The sequence below is a fragment of the Rhineura floridana genome, chromosome 14 (assembly GCF_030035675.1).
Source record: "Rhineura floridana isolate rRhiFlo1 chromosome 14, rRhiFlo1.hap2, whole genome shotgun sequence".
NCBI lineage: Eukaryota > Metazoa > Chordata > Lepidosauria > Squamata > Rhineuridae > Rhineura > Rhineura floridana.
Window position 1 is genome coordinate 19,849,799 of NC_084493.1, and position 20,819 is coordinate 19,870,617.

The 20,819-nt window shown below is 43.9% G+C and overlaps 1 protein-coding gene across 4 annotated transcripts in view; it reads left to right on the forward strand.

The window, feature by feature from the left end:
• PCSK6 (proprotein convertase subtilisin/kexin type 6) overlaps positions 1 to 20,364 on the forward strand; it is a 136,168-nt gene extending 115,804 nt beyond the window's left edge. For 3 of the 4 annotated variants that reach the window (XM_061594919.1, XM_061594918.1, XM_061594917.1), the window contains 4 exons: positions 9,537 to 9,640; positions 14,689 to 14,818; positions 17,072 to 17,184; positions 18,572 to 20,364. In XM_061594919.1, coding sequence (XP_061450903.1) covers positions 9,537 to 9,640; positions 14,689 to 14,818; positions 17,072 to 17,184; positions 18,572 to 18,669 — 445 coding nt within the window. In that variant the 3' untranslated portion in view covers positions 18,670 to 20,364. Of the gene's footprint in view, positions 1 to 9,536; positions 9,641 to 14,688; positions 14,819 to 17,071; positions 17,185 to 18,571 lie in introns of those variants that run through there. The other variant, XR_009758923.1, reaches the window with a different exon arrangement.
• Positions 20,365 to 20,819: the final 455 nt, after the last annotated feature.

The window sequence follows — 20,819 nt, forward strand, 5'->3', positions numbered from 1 at the left end:
AAGGGAAGTTTCAATTGCCCCAAAGAGAAATTTCTCTCCCAGAGCTCATAGCATTTGGGGGGGGGGCAACTTTCATTGGGATCAGAGTGGTGATGGGAAGGATTAATCCTCCCAATGTACTGCAGTCCCAATCCTGATTGGGGAACAAACATACATAGTGGCTGTTATGTAAAAAAAGGACAAACTAGGCATATGAAATGCTTTTATGTGTTTAAAGTTGCCTCTAGTTTAGTCTTAAGACCTGGTCACATCTCATCTCTGCCATGAAGTCACTAGCTGGCTTTCAGCAAGCCATAATCTCTTAGGTCACATCCACATCATACATTTAAAGCGCTCTTCTAGCACTTCAACAGTCATGGGGAATCCTGGGAACTGTAGCTTGTTAAGGATGCTGCGAATTGTAGCTGTCTGAGGTTAGCACCCTTAACAAACTACAGTTCTCAGGATTCTATGGGGAAAGTCGTGACTGTTAACTTGTTATAAGAGGGCTTTAAATGTATGGTGTGTATATGACCAAAATCACATCCTCCCCAGTCTACAATATAGGAATGATAATATAGACCTCCACACCACTCATTTAGAGTGCATGGCTTCCTCCATTAAGAATCCTGAGAACTGTAGTTAACATAAGAACATAAGAAGAGCCTGCTGGATCAGGCCAGTGGCCCATCTAGTCCAGCATCCTGTTCTCACAGTGGCCAACCAGGTGCCTGGGGGAAGCCCGCAAGCAGGACCCGAGTGCAAGAACACTCTCCCCTCCTGAGGCTTCCGGCAACTGGTTTTCAGAAGCATGCTGCCTCTGACTAGGGTGGCACAGCACAGCCATCACGGCTAGTAGCCATTGATAGCCCTGTCCTCCATGAATTTGTCTAATCTTCTTTTAAAGCTGTCCAAGCTGGTAGCCATTACTGCATCTTGTGGGAGCAAATTCCATAGTTTAACTATGCGCTGAGTAAAGAAGTACTTCCTTTTGTCTGTCCTGAATCTTCCAACATTCAGCTTCTTTGAATGTCCACGAGTTCTAGTATTATGAGAGAGGGAGAAGAACTTTTCTCTATCCACTTTCTCAATGCCATGCATAATTTTATACACTTCTATCATGTCTCCTCTGACCTGCCTTTTCTCTAAACTAAAAAGCCCCAAATGCTGCAACCTTTCCTCGTAAGGGAGTCGCTCCATCCCCTTGATCATTCTGGTTGCCCTCTTCTGAACCTTTTCCAACTCTATAATATCCTTTTTGAGATGAGGTGACCAGAACTGTACACAGTATTCCAAATGCGGCCGCACCATAGATTTATACAACGGTATTATGATATCGGCTGTTTTATTTTCAATACCTTTCCTAATTATCGCTAGCATGGAATTTGCCTTTTTCACAGCTGCCGCACACTGGGTCGACATTTTCATCGTGCTATCCACTACAACCCCGAGGTCTCTCTCCTGGTCGGTCACCACCAGTTCAGACCCCATGAGCGTATATGTGAAATTAAGATTTTTTGCTCCAATATGCATAATTTTACACTTGTTTATATTGAATTGCATTTGCCATTTTTCCGCCCATTCACTCAGTTTGGAGAGATCTTTTTGGAGCTCTTCACATTCCCTTTTTGTTTTAACAACCCTGAACAATTTAGTGTCGTCAGCAAACTTGGCCACTTCACTGCTCACTCCTAATTCTAGGTCATTAATGAACAAGTTGAAAAGTACAGGTCCCAATACCGATCCTTGAGGGACTCCACTTTCTACAGCCCTCCATTGGGAGAACTGTCCATTTATTCCTACTCTCTGCTTTCTGCTTCTTAACCAATTCCTTATCCACAAGAGGACCTCTCCTCTTATTCCATGACTGCTAAGCTTCCTCAGAAGTCTTTGGTGAGGTACCTTGTCAAACGCTTTTTGAAAGTCTAAGTACACTATATCCACTGGATCACCTCTATCTATATGCTTGTTGACACTCTCAAAGAATTCTAATAGGTTACTGAGACAGGACTTTCCCTTGCAGAAGCCATGCTGGCTCTGCTTCAGCAAGGCTTGTTCTTCTATGTGCTTAGTTAATCTAGCTTTAATAATACTTTCTACCAGTTTTCCAGGGACAGAAGTTAAGCTAACTGGCCTGTAATTTCCGGGATCCCCTCTGGATCCCTTTTTGAAGATTGGCGTTACATTTGCCACTTTCCAGTCCTCAGGCACGGAGGAGGACCCAAGGGACAAGTTACATATTTTAGTTAGCAGATCAGCAATTTCACATTTGAGTTCTTTGAGAACTCTCGGGTGGATGCCATCCGGGCCTGGTGATTTGTCAGTTTTTATATTGTCCATTAAGCCTAGAACTTCCTCTCTCGTTACCACTATTTGTCTCAGTTCCTTAGAATCCCTTCCTGCAAATGTTAGTTCAGGTTCAGGGATCTGCCCTATATCTTCCACTGTGAAGACAGATGCAAATAATTCATTTAGCTTCTCTGCAATCTCCTTATCGTTCTTTAGTACACCTTTGACTCCCTTATCATCCAAGGGTCCAATCGCCTCCCTAGATGGTCTCCTGCTTTGAATGTATTTATAGAATTTTTTGTTGTTGGTTTTTATGTTCTTAGCAATGTGCTCCTCAAATTCTTTTTTAGCATCCCTTATTGTCTTCTTGCATTTCTTTTGCCAGAGTTTGTGTTCTTTTTTATTTTCTTCATTTGGACAAGACTTCCATTTTCTGAAGGAAGACTTTTTGCCTCTAAGAGCTTCCTTGACTTTGCTTGTTAACCATGCTGGCATCTTCTTGGCCCTGGCGGTACCTTTTCTGCGGTATGCACTCCAGTTGAGCTTCTAATATAGTGTTTTTAAACAACTTCCAAGCATTTTTGAGTGATGTGACCCTCTGGACTTTGTTTTTCAGCTTTCTTTTTACCAATCCCCTCATTTTTGTGAAGTTTCCTCTTTTGAAGTCAAATGTGACCGTGTTGGATTTTCTTGGCAATTGGCCAGTTACATGTATGTTTAATTTAATAGCACTGTGGTCACTGCTCCCAATCGGTTCAATAACACTTACATCTCGCACCAGGTCCCGGTCCCCACTGAGGATTAAGTCCAGGGTTGCCGTCCCTCTGGTCGGTTCCATGACCAACTGGTCTAGGGAATAGTCATTTAGAATATCTAAAAACTTTGCTTCTTTGTCATGACTGGAACACATATGCGGCCAGTCTATGTCCGGGTAGTTGAAGTCACCCATTACTACCACATTTCCTAGTTTGGATGCTTCCTCAATTTCATATCTCATCTCAAGGTCTCCCTGAGCATTTTGATCAGGGGGACGATAGATCGTTCCCAGTATTAAGTCCCTCCTGGGGATGGTATCACCACCCACAACGATTCTGTGGAGGAGTCTGCCTCTTTTGGGGTTTCGAGCTTGCTGGATTCAATGCCTTCTTTCACGTATAGAGCGACTCCGCCACCAATACGTCCTTCCCTGTCCTTCCGATAAGTTTGATAAGGTTTGCTGGGAATTGTAGCTCTGCAAGGGGTCAACTACAGTTACCAGGATTCTTGTGCTTTAAATGTATGATGTGGATAGTTGTCAGGATTACAGCAGGAATAATGTCCATGAAGTGTTTCAAATACCTTCCTAAAGTGTTCCATACATGTGACGGATTCATTTATTATAAAATATGCCTAAATGTACCTACCCACCACTGCCCAGCATTAGTTCAAATCAAGCTGGGAGCTGGGAAATCTGCCTATTATTATAAGGCTGCAGCCCTCCTCTCTCTCTGCTGTACAAGTGGCTTCTTTGCTAAGTGCCTACCTCTTAAGCTTCTCCCTGCATCTTAAATTCAAATTTCTTGCAGTAGATATATTTATAAAAGAGAGGGTGCAAGTATCTTTCAGGGGAGGGGAGGCTGGAGGAAAGCAAATAAATATGTTTACATTGAACTTTTTAAAACCCACATTTTCTGTCTAGGCTCAGATTCCTTTTTCAGACCTGCCGAAGGCAGACTCTGTACGTAGTGTACTATACAGGTTATTATTATTCCAAGCAAGCTGTGTTTACTTAATCTGAGAGGAGTTAACTGGGCTGGATCTGTACACTTCTAATTAGGGTGCATCTAATATGTAGGCCTTTCTGAGCATGGAGATTCCTTACTTTGCTTTTGCTCTATTCTGAAACAGTCTGTTTAAGAGAACAAAATGAAGATCTTTCAGCAATTATTTTAGACACCATCTTTGATTATTCCTGGCTAATTGATCAAGATCAACTTGTAAAGTTTTTTTTAAAAAAAAATCAGCATGGTTTTACAACATATAAAGCAACATCCCAGGACCAACCTTTTTTGGCTAAAGGTGATGTAAAGTCTGGCAATCAACCATGCAACCTTGGGCAATGGAACATCTTATTCCAGTCTTCTGGCTTGTTGACTGCCTATTTCTTACTTTTAAAATATGTTTCCTCTCTTAGAAATCTAAGAAGGTATAGATCAGAAAGCAGTAGACTATAATACAAGCTGAAGAAAACAATGTAAGACGGAACATAGGAAGCAGCCTTATATTGAGTCAGACCATTGGTCCATCTAGCCCAATATTGTCTGCACTGACTGGCAGTGGCTCTCCAGGGTTTCAGGCAGGGAATCTTTCCCCGCCCTACCTGGTGATGCCAGAGATTGAACCAGGGACCTTCTGCAAGCAAAGCAAATGCTCTACCACTGAGCGACGGCAGGTAAAATGCGAAGATCAAAGTTAAAAGGTTGAAAAGCATCAGCATCAGATGAAACGCTGAAATCTCGGGGGGGGGGAAGCCTTAGTACCTAAATCAGTACCTAAAACTGATTGGGTCAGGTAAGTCTTGCTAAGGAAGAGAATTCCTGAGTCAAAACACCACGACAGAAAAAGCCCTTTTCACAATCCCCATCCGCTTAGACTTCCAGGCAGGCCCATGGGAATATAGACTATCCTTTAGACTCCCAGGTCTCAAACTAGTACTTCGAATTGTGTTCAGAAATGAGCAGGAACAAATAAGAGAGTTGTTCTTAAAACTGTCAAGAGCTGTTCAAACTTGGCTGACTGGTCCTAGTCAGTAATCTTACTGTTTGTATTGTGAACCAACTGATGTTTCTAAGCTGTGTTCAAAGACAGCCCCATGTGATATAGACTGGAGTAGTCTAATTTGGCAGGGTATCCCCCCACAGCAGGATTATCCCTAAAGTAGCCTATGTATGGAAATGCAAAGTAGCCAGTGTCTACTCATAGGGAAGGAATAGTGGAAGAGGCAGCTTGACTGGCTTCCAGAGGTAGAGGCAGTGCTGGATTTAGGAACAAGCAAAGTAAGCCGTAGCTTAGGGCTTTACATTATGAGGGGCCTCTAAACATGTTGGTGATAATTAAGAAGTTTTATTATAACTGAAATTACTGTGGCTTAAATAATCTTTCATATAAAGCCAGTACAAAAATTCTGACCCTTGACCTCCCCATCCCAATCCACACGCAACCCCATCAACGTCCCTTCCAGGGCTGCTGGACTTGCATCCTCCACAGGTTGCCCAGCTCACCTCAGGCCTCAAGAGGAGCAGATGGGAGCTAAAGCCACACCAGGCATCATTTCCACTAATCCCCTCCTCACCACTTTCCCACCACTTTGTTCCTCTTTCTTTTTTTATGGTGTGGAGCCTCTAAATCTTGACATGGTTTAGGGCCTCAGCATGTCTTAATCCGGCCCTGGCTAGAGGGACCTGGTGATAGAACCCGGTGGACCCTTTGCCCACAACAGGAAGAGATGGGGAAAGCAATGGAATACAATGTTGCAAGGACATCCCAATACTTGGAACAGGTCCTGTGAAATGAGTGAGCAATAGATCTGCCAGCTCAAAAGCATACTCTCCAGGCTTGAGAATATTCTTTTTAGGTATTCATCACCTATGAGGCTTGATGACTAAACAGTTAAAGCACCTACATTCCAGGGAGTTCTCCCCTTGCCCACTGTGGTAATAAAGCTCCAGCCTGCCTTCGTAAGGAAAATGATACATGGCAACTCCAAATGGATTTAAGAAGATGGGTCCCACTGATAGGTTTTCCCCAAGGAAAGAAGTGGAACTAAAAATGTCAAACACCAGAAGCTTTATCTAAACAATTTGTTCAGCGGGAACCCCAAGGCCACCTCAAGCACCTTTGTGTCTGTGTCGCTTCACTCGGAGCCCAAGGCTTCCTTGCCTGATTCATTTATAGGGCAGTAATTGGGCTGAAGTGACTGTTTCGATAATGACACTTTGGTTAAAGTAGTTTTGTCAAAGATTATCTATTTCCCAGGAATGGCAGAAATGGCTTTTGTTGTCAGGTGTAATCCATACAAAGTTTATTTTTATTGTTTGCTAACTTCCTTAAGTCAGGCCCCCAAATAATGCCATGTCACCTTATATAGCATTTGCTAGCAACTTTGCTTATTTTTGAAAAAGGAAAGAGGCAAATCTTACAGGGGGAAACAGTTGTTTATAGAGTTGGTTCAGGTGTCAGTCGCACTTGGCAAGAAAATGGAGGTGGATTGAGGAACATATATTCACATCTGTATAAAGTAATGATGGGCCTGGTCTTGAACTGCTCGTCCTGAATTTTGGATCTTCTGGCATGAAAAGCATCATTTCATTTCTTAGTAGCAGGATGGTGTGATGAAGGGCTTAGATTGAGGATGAAAATTCTTCTGGAGGTGAATAGTGTGTTGAACTTAAGACAGAGGAAATCTGCGTTCAAATCGCCACTCAAGTCCCCTTCAGGCGACCACCAGTAGAGTTTGTCGGTATAAACCTTCTTCCTCTTCACACATTGATAGATAGTGTGAGGGATTCATCTACATAGGGGTTATCTTAAGGGATATTTGGCCCCTAACTCCTACCGATGGAGCATGTTAAAGTGTTTAGACGATTATGCAACCTTGGAGGAATCATAGCTACTAGAAGTGATTGGGTAAGGGGCATTTCACACCCAATTATCATCTGTACAGTTGTTTATGTAAGGAATCTTAGTATTGGTCAGCGAGTATGTGCTGGCTGGGGCTGATGGGAGTTGTCTGATGGGAATGTCTGGAGGGCATCAAGTACAGTTTGTGGTTAGTGAGGAGAGAGCTTAACCATGAGTCCCATGGCAGAGGTGACATTTGGAGGCTTCCTAATTTTACATCTAAATTTCTTAGGGCCAGTCTACATATTGTGGTGTTCATGCTTTCTGAAAAAGCATATTTAATCTGAGGACTTCTATTTTGAATCAAAAGTAACTATGAGGGCCTGATCTGGGATGTGCAGCCAATCCAGATTGGGGCTTGCTGGTTTCCTGATGAAAATTATCCCCTGGCTACTATTCCTTCCTCCCCCCCAAAGATACATTAAATAGCATCTTTGGGGGCAAATGGTAACTTGGAGTGGTGGAGGGAGGGATGATTTTTGACAGAAAACTGATACAGGGTCCCTATCCAGATCTGGAGCACATTCTGGGTTGGGATCCCATGGCTATAGCATTGTTGTTGTTTTTCTCTTCTTCAAAGTAAAAGTGACCTGTTTAAGTATGCTTTGTTAACTAACATGAGTAACACGACATGCAGTTCAGCCTACCCTAGAGCCAACCAGCCACTGCTAAAGACAATGTGCTCCTGACAGTAAGAACCATCAGCTGCTCCAGGAGCAATTTTCCTTCACATTAGGATTGTTCACGAGTTAATCTGTGTAGAGATTATAATATTTGGGGGAAAGGGGACACGATTGTGTCCATTAGCTGTCTCCCCGCCCCGCCCCAATTATACTGGTACGCTACTTGGACCTTTGAGCAAAGCCACTTTTCACATTTGGGTGTACATGTGGAGGTTGCAGGGTGGACCTACTGGCTGTGATTGCATTCCTTCACTCCCGCCCTTTCCTTGACTTCATTTCTACATGGATGAGCAATTCTTTAAAGTTTCTTAATCGATCCTCAGTGGCTTTGCCAAAGGGAAAGTTGACCTCAGGCTGGGTGTTAGTAGCTCAGGTAATGGTTGGATGAAATTCCACTAGATTAGACGGTTTTGGAAGGTTTAAAGGTTATTCAAGGGACCTTTCCTACATTTCGGTCCCAATCGTGCCAAGGCACATAACAACAACAGATGCAGCTCCTGTAATTTTCCCCCTTGCCACATGCACGTATCCATCCCTTATTTATTACCAGAGTTTCCATGGGTTCTTCATGATGGAGTTCTTTGGAGAGTCAAGCTACCTCTAAAGTTTGGAAGCGTAATTTTTAAAAAATTGGCAGTGGTTCCTTTAGTCCCCCAAAAGGAAATTAATTTCTGTTGCTCTGCTATTTCTATTGCACTCTATTTCAGCTGCTCCTAAAGATGCCATTGGCAAAGCTCTCCAGAACAGAGAGCAGGCAATTTTTTTGTTCCTATGCACACTTTAAAAAAGAAAAACTTTATTGCTTTGGGTTGGGTAGGTTGACTTGGGCAGGAGAGGAGATATTGCAATAGCAGGTAGAGAGATGTCCAGAGACCTGAACCTTAATAGGGTGGATGTTGTACGTGTGCCAGGCGGAGATGATTTTTGCAGAAAAAGAACTTGTAGCCTGAATAGGCAAAATATGCAGCTGTAACAAAGCTGTTAGTTATTACTTGGTTATGAACAGTCAATTCTGTGACAGGTCTTTGAGGCCAAAGTGCACGTGACATGGAAGATCAGTACTGGGTTCCCCAAATTACTTTTTCTATGAGACGTGGAGGGAAAAATACAGGATGAGGCAATTTTCTTCAGAAAATTAGGGTTGGGGGAGAGAGAGTCAACGTCCTTGGCCCCTTTCCCAATTGCACCCCTCAGTTGCACCCCCACTGCAGCTGCTTTTAGAAAACAAAAAAAATATAAGGATCTGTAGTTTGGCCCTAACGGAAAGGGCTGTAGCTCAGTCGTGGAGCACCTGCTTTGCATTTAGAAACTCCCAGATCTAATCTTCAGGAAATCAAGTGAAAAGGATTCCAGAAAGTGGAAGAGGACAAAGTCACTGTCTGAGGCACTGGAGAACCACTGCTGTCTAGCACAGAGCCCTTTTGTTTTGGCTGGGAAGATGCTCCGCCCTGCTTATATTGCTAACCCTTGCTCCACGTTGCAGGGAATAAGGGCATATTTCTAGGCTTTGGTGCCAGGGTGAACCTGCCCAGACCCGTCGGTCTTCATCTGTGGCCCTCTGGGTACACCCTTTGAGAGAGGCTCAGAGGGTGGCAACAAGGGAGGGGGCCTCCTCAGCTGTAGCCCCCCTGCTTGTGGAATGCTTTCCCCAGTGAGGTCTGCCTGGAACCATAATTAACATCCTTTTGGCGCCCGGTAAAAAGGTCTCCCAGGAATTTGATGGACTACAATGATTTTGCTGTTTATTGATTCTATGTTTTATTGGCTCTGTTTTATGGGTTACTGTAAGTAATGTTTTTTTAATTTTATGTTATGGGTTTGTTTTTTTGCAAATTGCTTAGAGACTCCTAATGTAGCCATCAACTGATACATTGAGATGATGATAATGATAATTATGATCTCGATCTCCCCTGCTTTCCTTCACAGCCTTGTAGACAATAGCTGTGTTACGGGATGCAGGCTGGGCATGTATCTGATCAAGGAACCAGTGCGATGTGAGGGATGCCACTCAAACTGCCAGACATGCATGGGTACGTTTCCGAATTATAAGTGGGACTCCAGCCCCTCCTTTGTATGTGAAGTGGTTCCAGGAGGTGGGTGGTACTTGGGAATAACAAGCTTGTTGAACTGAACTGTTGCAAGCTTGAGAGTCCTTCACTGCAGAGAAGAACAAAGCCTGCCTAGCCCATCAGCAGGAGCTGCACAAGTGAAAGCCTGATGGTTTGGGAACTCAAAATGAGCTACTCACTGTGGGGCTCAATCAAGGAAGGAGTGATGTGCTGGTTGGTCCTTTGCTGCTTCGCTCTTTGGACCAAGTCACATGTAATGCCAAATCGTGGTTTGGTTTTCCATGAGCAAGCCTTGGGGCCCATGCTCTTGCTAACTTCCTGGGTCTTGGCCAACCACCTCACTGGTTTCCATTTCTGGTTTGGAGAGCAAGCACAAACCACAGTTAGCCAGTTAAACGTAGTGGCAAATTAATGGTTTGCCATAAACCAAGAGGCTGATGTGTGTTGTTCAAAATACCTGGAAGGCACCAAGTTGAGGAAGGTCGCTGTAGTGCATTAAGCAGGAATGAATTGTCTTTAATAGGTTGGGCCAATTGGAGCATGTCAAGCTGCCATTCAAAAAGTTGTTTGCTGCCTGGGGTTTATGGGAGTTGTAGTCCATAATACCTGGAGGGCACCAGATTGGGGAAGGGTGTACAGAGGGGGATTCTAAAATGGAAAATTGGTGTCTGCTTGTGGCAGTATACAAGGATAGAATTGGAACATAGAGCTCCATATCTGTTAAGCCTAGCGTTTATCCAAATTCTTTTGTCTAAGAGTCCTAGGCCCTCTGTACATATCTTCGAGTCTGTCACCTCCAAAGGAAGAACAACCAACTCTTATACTAGTTGACTTCAGTGTAACAAAAATTCCACAGTTCAATTGCATTTCACTTGTCAGGGCCAGTGTCATGGGTCATCACGGTTGGGCATCTGCTAAGAGCCCACACACCAACAGGGCCCATGATGAAAGCCCCTTGGCCCTCCTGCAGTGAGAAGATTGACTGAGGAAGGGTGGGCTAATGAAGGCTGTCTTGCTGAAGGGCCCTCCAAATCCCAGAGCCAACTCTGCACTCTGTTGTGTAGTTTGCAAATGTAAAGGTGTGTTCACTATATCATTACTTGAACAGAGCCCTAAGTTTGCTTATATTTTGCTAATCACATGAGTGCCCAAGACAGCCTCTTTTCCACTCCATCACATATTCTGGATATGTTGTAGGAAAACTTTTAAAAAAAATGTGATTGGAGAATTGTTGCTTATATTCCTTCTGCTTTAAAGACAGAAGCTTTACCTTTCATAGGGCTCAAAGGGAGCCATATAAAAAGCCCTAAGAGGAATAATGCAGGAAAGCTTTTGAGTACATAAAAGTGCCTGCACTTCAAAATCTGTGCATTTGCTTGGGAAGCTTATGCAGCGTTCCACTGAGAATTTACTTCAGTTTCCAGCTTGTTCTATCCCAGGCCAGTAATAATTCAAGAGCAAATACAAAATCTACAAACCTCAGACTGAACACAAAGCTTGGGTTGAAACTCTGTTTTATTGGAAGCTAGGCATCTCCTCTCCACAGAGTAGGGCCACAATCCACAGAGCTACGTTATGTATCCCCAAGGGCTTGTGCGAATCTGGATGACTTCTGAACTGTTATGCCTTTGAACATCAGACTTCTAAGCCATATCACAAATGTCTGGCTTCAAGTGCAAATTTGTGGGGTGATGGGTGCCCTAACATAGGAGCCTTGCTTACTCAGACACCTTCCCCAACCCGACACCCTCCAGAAGTTTTGGATTACAACCCCTATCAGCCCCAGCCACCACTGTCAATGGTCAGTGGTAAGAGATGGGAGAGAAGATTGATTCAGTTTGCATTTAATGGTGAAACAGTACATGAACCAAAACAGAACCATTGTTTGAAATTTGCACTTTTCTGAATTTTATAATGCAGTCCTCCAGCCAAATACTTGTGTACAAAAATCCATTATTTTAGAGGAAATTGCTTTGCATATATACTTTGTATATAAAAGTGGAAAAATGAGAAACTGAGAGAAACCGGAATTAACAGATTTGCCCACCCTAGTCAGAGATGGTGAGAGTTGTCGTATTGTACCCCCGGAAGAGATGTGCAGGCAGTTCAAGCTGGCATGCTACTGCCACAGACCATAATCCTCCTGATCTGATTCCAGTTTGCCAGTGTCTGCTATAAAGCTCCAAAATCTGGACAGCTTTTTGAAGGAAGCGGCAATGTTTTGTGCCTAATTGGCAGTTTTAAAGCTGCAGTGCAAATCTCTCGTTTGCACCCTGGCTATTCTATTAGGCAAGCTTTGAGGGATCACAAACCTCATCCTCATCAGCACATTTATATCCCCCCTTTATGGCCAGCAGCCTGAGCAATGCATTGCTACCCGAGTTCTATGATTTGGAGTCTCATAAGTAATTTGTTCCCTGCCAGAAACGTTTGTCTTTGCAGCTGCCCTTTTTATCACCTGGTCTGTAGCCAAATCTCAATAGAGAGGCATGTCCTTTCCCCCCCGTGATATGTACTTGGAATGAATCTTAGTCTGCCCCTGTCTGCAAAATGCTTTCTCCTGCAATGTCACCGTACACACCACCAGCCATGATGGACTGCTGTTGGCCACATGTCATAATCAGGGCTCTTCACATTGTGTATCCCACATGGCCAACTGTCTTCAGCTAGAATGCTCAAGCACTCTTCTCAAAATGATTTCTGAAGCTGAAGGATTTGCAGTTCTTTACAAGGTGCAATTGGTTCAATCTGCATGCTTTTATATTGAACCGTTTCTTTTTTGCCATGGGGGTAGGGAGCAGTTGATAAACAGCAGTAGGTGGTAGCAGCTCACCTCTTTGGCCCCATCTGCATTTATACATTTAACACACTCTTATACCATGGTAAAACAGTCATGGCTTCCCCCAAAAGCATCCTGGCAACTGTAGTTTTGTTAAGCGTGCCAAAAATTGGCAGGAGACTTATTCCCCTCACAGAGCTACAATTTCCATAGTAGTTTAACAATCCCTCTTCCCAGGGAACTCTTGGAATTGTAGCTCTGTGAGAGGAATTAGGGTGTCTCTTCTGCACCACGTATTCTCAACTCTGCATGCACAGTTTTTTAAAAGCTCCCCTTCTCCTCCCTTACCGAAGTGAAACCTTATGGCTGGGATGGAAACTCATGCATGTAGCATGTGTCTCCTGGCAAATGGTACGGGGGTCCCAATCCCAATCCCATCTGCTGATCCACACCCTTCCAGAATTTTTCAGTCGCAAGCTCAGGCCACCTCTGCACTATATGTTTAAAGCTCTCTCATACCACTTTAAACAGTCATGGCTTCCCCTAAAGCATCCTGGGAACTGTTGTTTGTTAAGGGTGCTGAGAGTTGTTGGGAGACACCAGTTCCCGTCACAGAGCAACAATTCTCAGAGTTCTTTGGGAAGAAGGATGGATTGTTAAACCACTCTAGCTTTAGAGTTTGCAATGGGCGTGTCCTTGGGGAGATGACTCTCCTCTGACGCGTATATCTGCCTGCTGGAAGGATACCAATGCAGACTCATCCTGCTGTCTTGTTAATGTTGCATTTTTAAAAGAAAAAAAACTCATAATGATTGTGACTTGCATTTCAGTTGTATTGTAATCCCACAGAAAATGGAAAGCTTGTAATGGTATGAACACCTTCATTTACATTGTTAAAAAGATCCCAAGCACTTTGCCTTGGATGATACTTCTTGGGCACCAGTGTGAATCACACCAGTAGCGATGGGGTTTGCTGCCTAGTTCCAATCTGCTTGTATTCCGATAGTCCCATCATTCAACCCTGAGCCCCCTTTTGTTTTGTTCCCGCTTGCTTTTGCACTTGTTGATTTGATCCTCTGTTGGGATTTTTTGGTGGTGAAAAAAATTACGTAAATTTTAACATAAATGCTTATGTAAATCCATGGAAGTTAATAGATAATAGTGTTTGTAATTATGACGATAATTACGTAAAATCGGTGTCAGGCCCAGGATGTGACTCAGGAACCAGACCAGCGGTTGTAGTTAATTCGTGTTTTATTAGGGTAATGTCCAAACAAAGACTGCGTTTTCTCATGAAGCAATACAGGGATACAGGTCCTGCGGCATTGGGAGAAAGTTGACAGAGCAAGGGACTTCTTCCCGCCTGTTCTTTAAGAAGGGGCCAAACGGGCGCGCAATCTTTCGCTCCTCCTTAACTGCTCCTCAGGTACTGCCCGCCTTCCCCCCCTTCTCTCCTGTCTTTTCAGCTGTCTGCGTGTGCGCGGTGAGGGGGGAAGCATCACCCCCTCCTCTTCTGAAGTTTCCGATTCCAGGATGGGGGATAGGGGAGGGGCTGATGGTAAACTGCCTCCCCGCTTTTCTGCTGTGAGCAGCCCTCCCTCTTCCCCCTCTTGCTCTGAGCCTGAAAGAGGGGGAGGCGTGAGAATGTCCAGGGAGGGCTCAGGCTTCCCGTTGCTAAGCGACCTTATCACTGGCAGTTCCTCTGTTTCGTCTTCGCTCCAAAGGGGGGAAGTTCCTCCCCCTTCCCTCTGCCATCCATCCGAATACTCTTCTCCCAACTCTCCGGGATCCAGCTCCCCAGGATTGGGACCCCAGCTCTGCCTTCCGACAATCGGGGGGAAATTCAGAGGGGAAAAAAGCCGTGCTGATTACAGCCGCAGCCCTCTGCAAGAAATCAGTGGCTGTCCGAAAAGACAGCGGACTGCTCGATTCAGTAAAAATCCGGTATTAAGTCTGATTTAGCGGATATTCTCCCCCATCGCTGCCCACCAGACTCCATTCTTTGAAGCCTTAGAAGAATGAATGTGATTCATGCTGCTGGCTAACAACTTTCCTCTTGTCAGACATGAACAAAGGCAAAATGCTTAGAATCTAAGGGCTCTGGCAACTCCTCTCTTCTCCCTTGGGAGCAGAGCAGCTAGCAGAGTCCTCTTCTTCTTTATCCCCGTTTGCACCTGATAATGGCGACTGCCTTCCCAACCGGCACCCATGTTTTCCCCATACTCCTTAGGACCAGGCCAAGAGGAATGTGTGCAGTGTGCCAGGAACTTTCACTTGCATGAGTGGAGGTGCGTCCCAACATGCGGCGAAGGCTTTTACCCCGAGGAGATGCTTGGACTCCCCCACAAGGTCTGCAGAAGGTATGATCTGTTTTGGTAGCCTGGTCCTTTTGTGAAATCAGCATGGGGAAAAGGCTGCATGGGAGCAACTGGAGGCCATGCATTCAAATCTCATCCCCCAGTACTACACTCCCCCTCTTTCTCTCTGTCTCTATGCATGCGTGCGTGCGTGCATGCTCCAGAGAAGGTAGAAGAGTGGGGTGGCCACTTTTTTGGCCACTGACAGGTGGTCCTTGGAAGACATCCTCAGAGGGAAATGTGGCCTTTGGGCCAGAAAAGGTGAGCCACTTCTGCTTTAGATGTTACTTCACTTAGTGTTTCAAATGTGGGAAGTGAGGCCTGCTGTGTTTGGGGGCTCTCCTGCTCATTCTGCTGACTGGAGCTCTGGCCTTCTGCTCCAAACCCCTTTGTTGGCAGCACCATTGCTGAGAAAGCACTCCTGCCTGAAATCCGAGAGGGCTGCTACCAGTAGGAATGTAAGAAGGCACCGTTTTCCATTCCACCTCGCAGGACGGCTTCCATTCTGCTGCAGTGCATCTTCTGCTAATAACAACATTATTTGTCTCACTTTTGCTGTGGTAAAATTATGCAACATTTAAATTTATGTCGTTAATTACATAAATTACATTATTCCACTCCATTCATTTCAGTGCAAAGGAACCGCAATGCAAATAGGATGGGGGGAAGCGTAATCAATTACATATCGTTCGCAGACTGAAAGCAACAACAGTGAATCCAACTTGTATTCACTGGATTGATTTCCATTCCAGACATGGGACAAATAACCAAACATTGGCAGTTCCTGCTCCTATTTCTTTCAGAATTCTCCGGCATCCCTAGCTGCGAGTCAGTAACTGAGCTAGATGGACCAGTTGATACAAGGCAGTTTTATATATGCACCTCAAAGACGAGCATCTGTGCACCTATGTACTGAATTTTGTAGAAGTGATTACCTCCATAGAAACATTTTTTTACAAAACTTCACACAGGTATTTGTGACTTCTTTACAAGATAGATCCTGTTCCCTGCACTCCAGACTAGAGATGGGGGAGAATCTGATTCAGTTCACATCAAACAGTCAGGTTTATCAAAATCACACTTCCCAAAACAATAAGTGAACTTAAACCCAGTTATCCTTCAAAATTTGCACTTATCCATATTTTATTATGTAGTTCTCCAACCAAAGAATGTTTCAAAAAATGCATATGTTAGGGGGAAATGTGCATTACAGTACAGTAGGGCCCCACTAATACGGCGGGTTAGGGACCAGGCCCCCGCTGTAAAGCGGAAATCGCCGTAAAGAGGGGCCCCATAGACTATAATGGGCCGCATCGCGTGAAAATGACGCCAAAATGACATCAAAATGGCGCGCGATGGAAAAAACCCGCTGTATTAGTGGAACAAGCGCTGTAAGAGCGGAGCCTTTCCCTGATTGAAAACCGCCGCATGAACGAAGCGTCGTAAAGCGGAACGCTGTAAAGCGGAATGCTGTAAAGCGGGGCCCTACTGTACATATATTAGTGAAAATAACATACAAAATGCATTTATTTATTTATTTATTGCATTTATGTACCACCCCATAGCCGAAGCTGTCTGGGCATTGCGTTAGGAAAAATTGCTTGCAAAAACATGTATGTTGGTCAAAACTGCACACACAAAAATTGTGTTTATTAGTAGAAATTTGCACTAAAATGCTGAGGATTTTTTTTAAAAAATCACAAATTACTGCAGAACTGAATAAAAGACTGGAAAAATTAGAAACTGAGAGAACCGAAATCCCTGCTCTGGATGACCCAAAGAGATGTCTGGCCCAGTCTTGTAGACTTGGGTCACCACAGGTAGTTCCAACACTGCTGACAAGATTGATGGATTTTCTTTAGATTTTTGTCCTGTTTAAAATTGGGTCTGAAGAGAGGAGGGGAAACTGCCTAACTCAGAGACAACATCTGTGTGGAAGAGAGAATCTCTGTTTTTAAAAAAATGTATATAGGAACAGAGGTTTGGAAGGATTGTGGGATGAATCTACTGTCAGATACATCCAGCCACCCTCCCTCTGCCGGAGATGGGGAACATCTGTGGCCTTCCACATGTTGCTGGACTCCAACTCCCCTTAGCCCCAGTCCACATGGCCAGTGGTGGGGGATGATGGGAGCTGTAGTTCAGCAGCAGCACCTGGAGAGCCATGGCTTGCCTTCCCCTGCTCTGTGCCTTAGTTGGGATTACTGCTATGCAGCTAGTTAACAGAAATATTGGCCTTTTTTATCTCTCCCTCAGATGTGAAGATAACTGTTCCAGTTGTGATAGCTCAGGAAGAAAATGTCTCCGGTGTAAAGAAGGCTTTAGCCTGCTTAGTGGCTCGTGCATTGCTAGCGACAGATGCCACAATGGTATGTATTTGCATGGACTTTTTCTAAGGGAGGGGCTATCTGCATATTCAGGCATTCACTCATGCCTGACTAGCCCCAGCTAAGTCCCCTTTGCTTGGCTCCATCTGCACAGCAATTGAGTGATGAGCCAGGTGGGGAACAAGTGGCTGTATGAGACAGGGTAATGAGCAATGAGGAAAACATCCTGCAGCTCAAATGGAACAAGAATTTTAGTATCAAATTGGAAGACAGCTAGGGAAGCAATGTAATGGGACCTTAGGAACTAAAATTTCAATTGCACCATTACTAGTTCTGCATACCCCCATTCCCTAGAATCTCATCCTTGTCTTCAGCCAGATGTTACCCATTCTTCACTCCCTTCTTGCATCAGAAACCTGAGGCAATTTTAATTGCTTTTGAGGTTGAGATTTCATATTTATGGAATATATAATGAACTTTGCTGGAATTTAAAATTGGGGGTGGCTGGCAGTGAAGAAGGATCAGTGACCTGGAAATGTTCAGATGATGTTAAAAAAAACATTGCTGTCTTCTGACATAGAACCTACACTGAGGTGTCTGCTCACTGAGAAACTACACTGGATTCTAAAGGAAGGGAAGCATTTGCATGTTCAAGTCTATACAAGATGCTGAATGTTGTTTTATAGCTCTTTATCAAATTCAGTCAATCATTGCAACTTTTGTTGGCTGCTTCAGTGAGGATAGCTCAGTTGATAGAGAATCTGTTTTGAGTGCAACAGGTCCCAAGTTCAGTCCCCGACATCTCCAGATAGGGCTGGGAGAGACCGCCAGCCTCCAACCCTGGAGAGCTACTACTAATCAGTGTAGACAATATTGATCTAGATGGACCAGTGGTCTGACTTAATAAAAGGCAGCTTCCAGTCTTCCTATGACTGATGGCCCAGACTTTCCTTAACTCCATTGCACTGAATATGGGGGAGGCACCGCAACAGAACCTCTGGTGTTTGCTCCATGGCTTTGAGATGGCATAATAAGCTGACCTTGTGGGGAAGGGTTGCTGCTCAGTGGCAGAGCATCTGCTTTGCATGTAGAAAGTCCCAGGCTCAGTCCTTGGCATCTCCAGGTAGAGCTGAGAATGTCCCCAGTCTGAAACACTGGACAGCTGCTGCCACTCAGGGTAGACAATAATGAGCTAGATGGACCAATGGTCTGACTCTGTACAAGGCAGCTTTCTCTGTTCCTATGAAAGGCGCAAGGCCCTCCGCATCTCAAAACCCTCTTAACAGATGGACGAGCTGCTGTTTTCCATTCTCTCTCATGCAGCAGAATAGCTCCGGCTGCACTTTTTGCAATTCCTAGTCTGTTTGGTTGAAATGCTAATCCACTTTCTCTCCTCCCCCCATCTCTTTTCAAATGTCTGCTCTCCCAGCCGATGATGTCTTCTGCGAGATGGTGAAATCCAACAAACTGTGTGAACGCAAACCATTTATACAATTTTGCTGTCGGACATGTCTCTTGGCTGCCTAAGCCAGGCATTTAATATCCGCCGTCTGGAGGCCCTGTTGTGCCAGCTTCCTAGGACAAAGTTTCCCTTCTCTTCGCTGCCCCCCCCCAATTTGGGAAGCTTCAGCCACAGCTTCAGCTTGCAAGTTGGATCCCTGTAGTATCGCCTACCAGTTTGGTTTCTGCAGTATCACCCCTGGCTAACACCAGGTTCAGGTAGCACCATTGCTTTGCTTGTTGCATCTTTAAAGGAAATAAAAAATAAAACTGCAACACAAATCCTTCTCAGATATGTCTTACAAATGGAGAGTAACACCTAAGTCTTTACGTCCACCTTCACTCAAAGTCATCAACCCTTCCAAGTAGTATCCAGGCAGATTTAAGCTCTTTCTGAATTTTTGAGAAGGGCATCTTCCCCCCACATCTCCCCTCCCAAAAAAGGCTGCAACCTTTTAAGCTAGTTTACAAGTCCCCAGGATTAGCTCAACTACTGTTGAGTTCTCTTTCAGTGCAACACTGTGACTTGATGCACTTCATCCCAACAATGTGGTGGTGAAAAATCAGCACATTCCCAGTTGCCTTTTAATAGCAAGGTGGCCTTAGCAAACTTTCAACTTGGCAATGGCCAAAGAGGCGATCCTAGAGTTGGCAGGAAGAGGCAAGAGTGGTCTTCATTTAAGCCTCCAACATCAGTCTTTACTGTGAGCTGTTCTGAGTGGCCAAGTCCTCCTAAGTGACTGTCGGTAGCGCTGCTGAGCATCCTGAAGGATTGGATTTGAAGCCTTTGCCGTGAAATTGCTGGAAACAAATTCATCTCCTGTCTGCAAATGCAGGCTAGAATAATTTCCTCTCTGCAACAAAAGATTAATTCTGCCCCTCCCCCCAAATGTTTGCATCTCCCTAGTTTTTTGGGCTTTGATTGACGGCTTCCTTTTTCTGGCCTACCACAACTTACAGACAAAACCTTTCCTGTCTCATGACAGCTCAGTGACTTTAGTAAGCAGCCCCTTCCAGGAGACATTCCAGTTAGCCAACCAGAAGAGAAGGAAAACAACCAGTTCAACCGAATGGCATACAACGCATCTGAATGTATTCACTATACATATAAATATAAATATATAATAATATATATTTTATAGTTTGTCTTGTGGTGTTTATATAATTGTGTTAAAATATATTTGGCTATGTTGTCTTATAGAATTTTTTTTAAAAATAACTTATACAATCATTGCCTTTATTTACAGATTTTTTTAAATTATTTTTTACAGGGTTAGACTTTTTTCCCCTGTAAAGTGTCTCCTTCTCTTCTAGTGACATCATTGTAAGCTTCGACAAAGATGTCCCTTTTTCCCCCTCTTCAGACATATGTAAACAACACTTCTCTCTTTTTTCTTATAATGCTTCTTCTGGTTCTTTTATTGGCTCTTTTAATAAGTTAAACCTTCAGCCCATGAAATTGGCAGTAAAACATTAATTGGCTCTTCACAAACAGATTTCTACAATTTTTTTCTGTCTAAAATTAACTGACGTTCATACTGCTCTAGACTCACATGCTCTCAAACTTGGCTGAATGAATAGTGAAAGCTAGCACAGTGTTTCTGATGTGGAATGGATCAATGGCAAAAAGTCGACACAGCAACCACAACATGAATAAAGTGTTTATAGTCCTCATTAGTTTCTCTGTACTCCTCCTTCTCCGCAAACAAAGTAAATTGCTTTATTTTACTATGAATATCCTATTTCTGTGTAGTCTTTTAATTAAAATAAGGGGGGGAATCAACAACCTATATTTATTGATCAGCACAAAAATATTTCTCTTGGGATAGATTCATCTTATTACTTATCCTTCATAGCTTATTCCCAGTGAGTGGTATGATGGCCTGCAACACAGATCAAAATGCCCCTAATTCAGGAATGGGCAATCTGTGGCTCTTCAGTAGGGATGGGGGAGAAATTGAGTTTGCATTTAAAGCCTAATCTATCAAATTCACACTTTCCAAAATATGGGAACCGAAACATAGCCATCCTTCGAAATTCACATTTTGCAATGCAGTTCACCAACCAGCAATGTTTACAAAAATGCATATATTAGGGGAAAGTGTGCCCAAAATGTATATACTGGTGAAAATAGCATACAAAAATGCATTATATTAGGATAAATTGCTTGCAAAAAT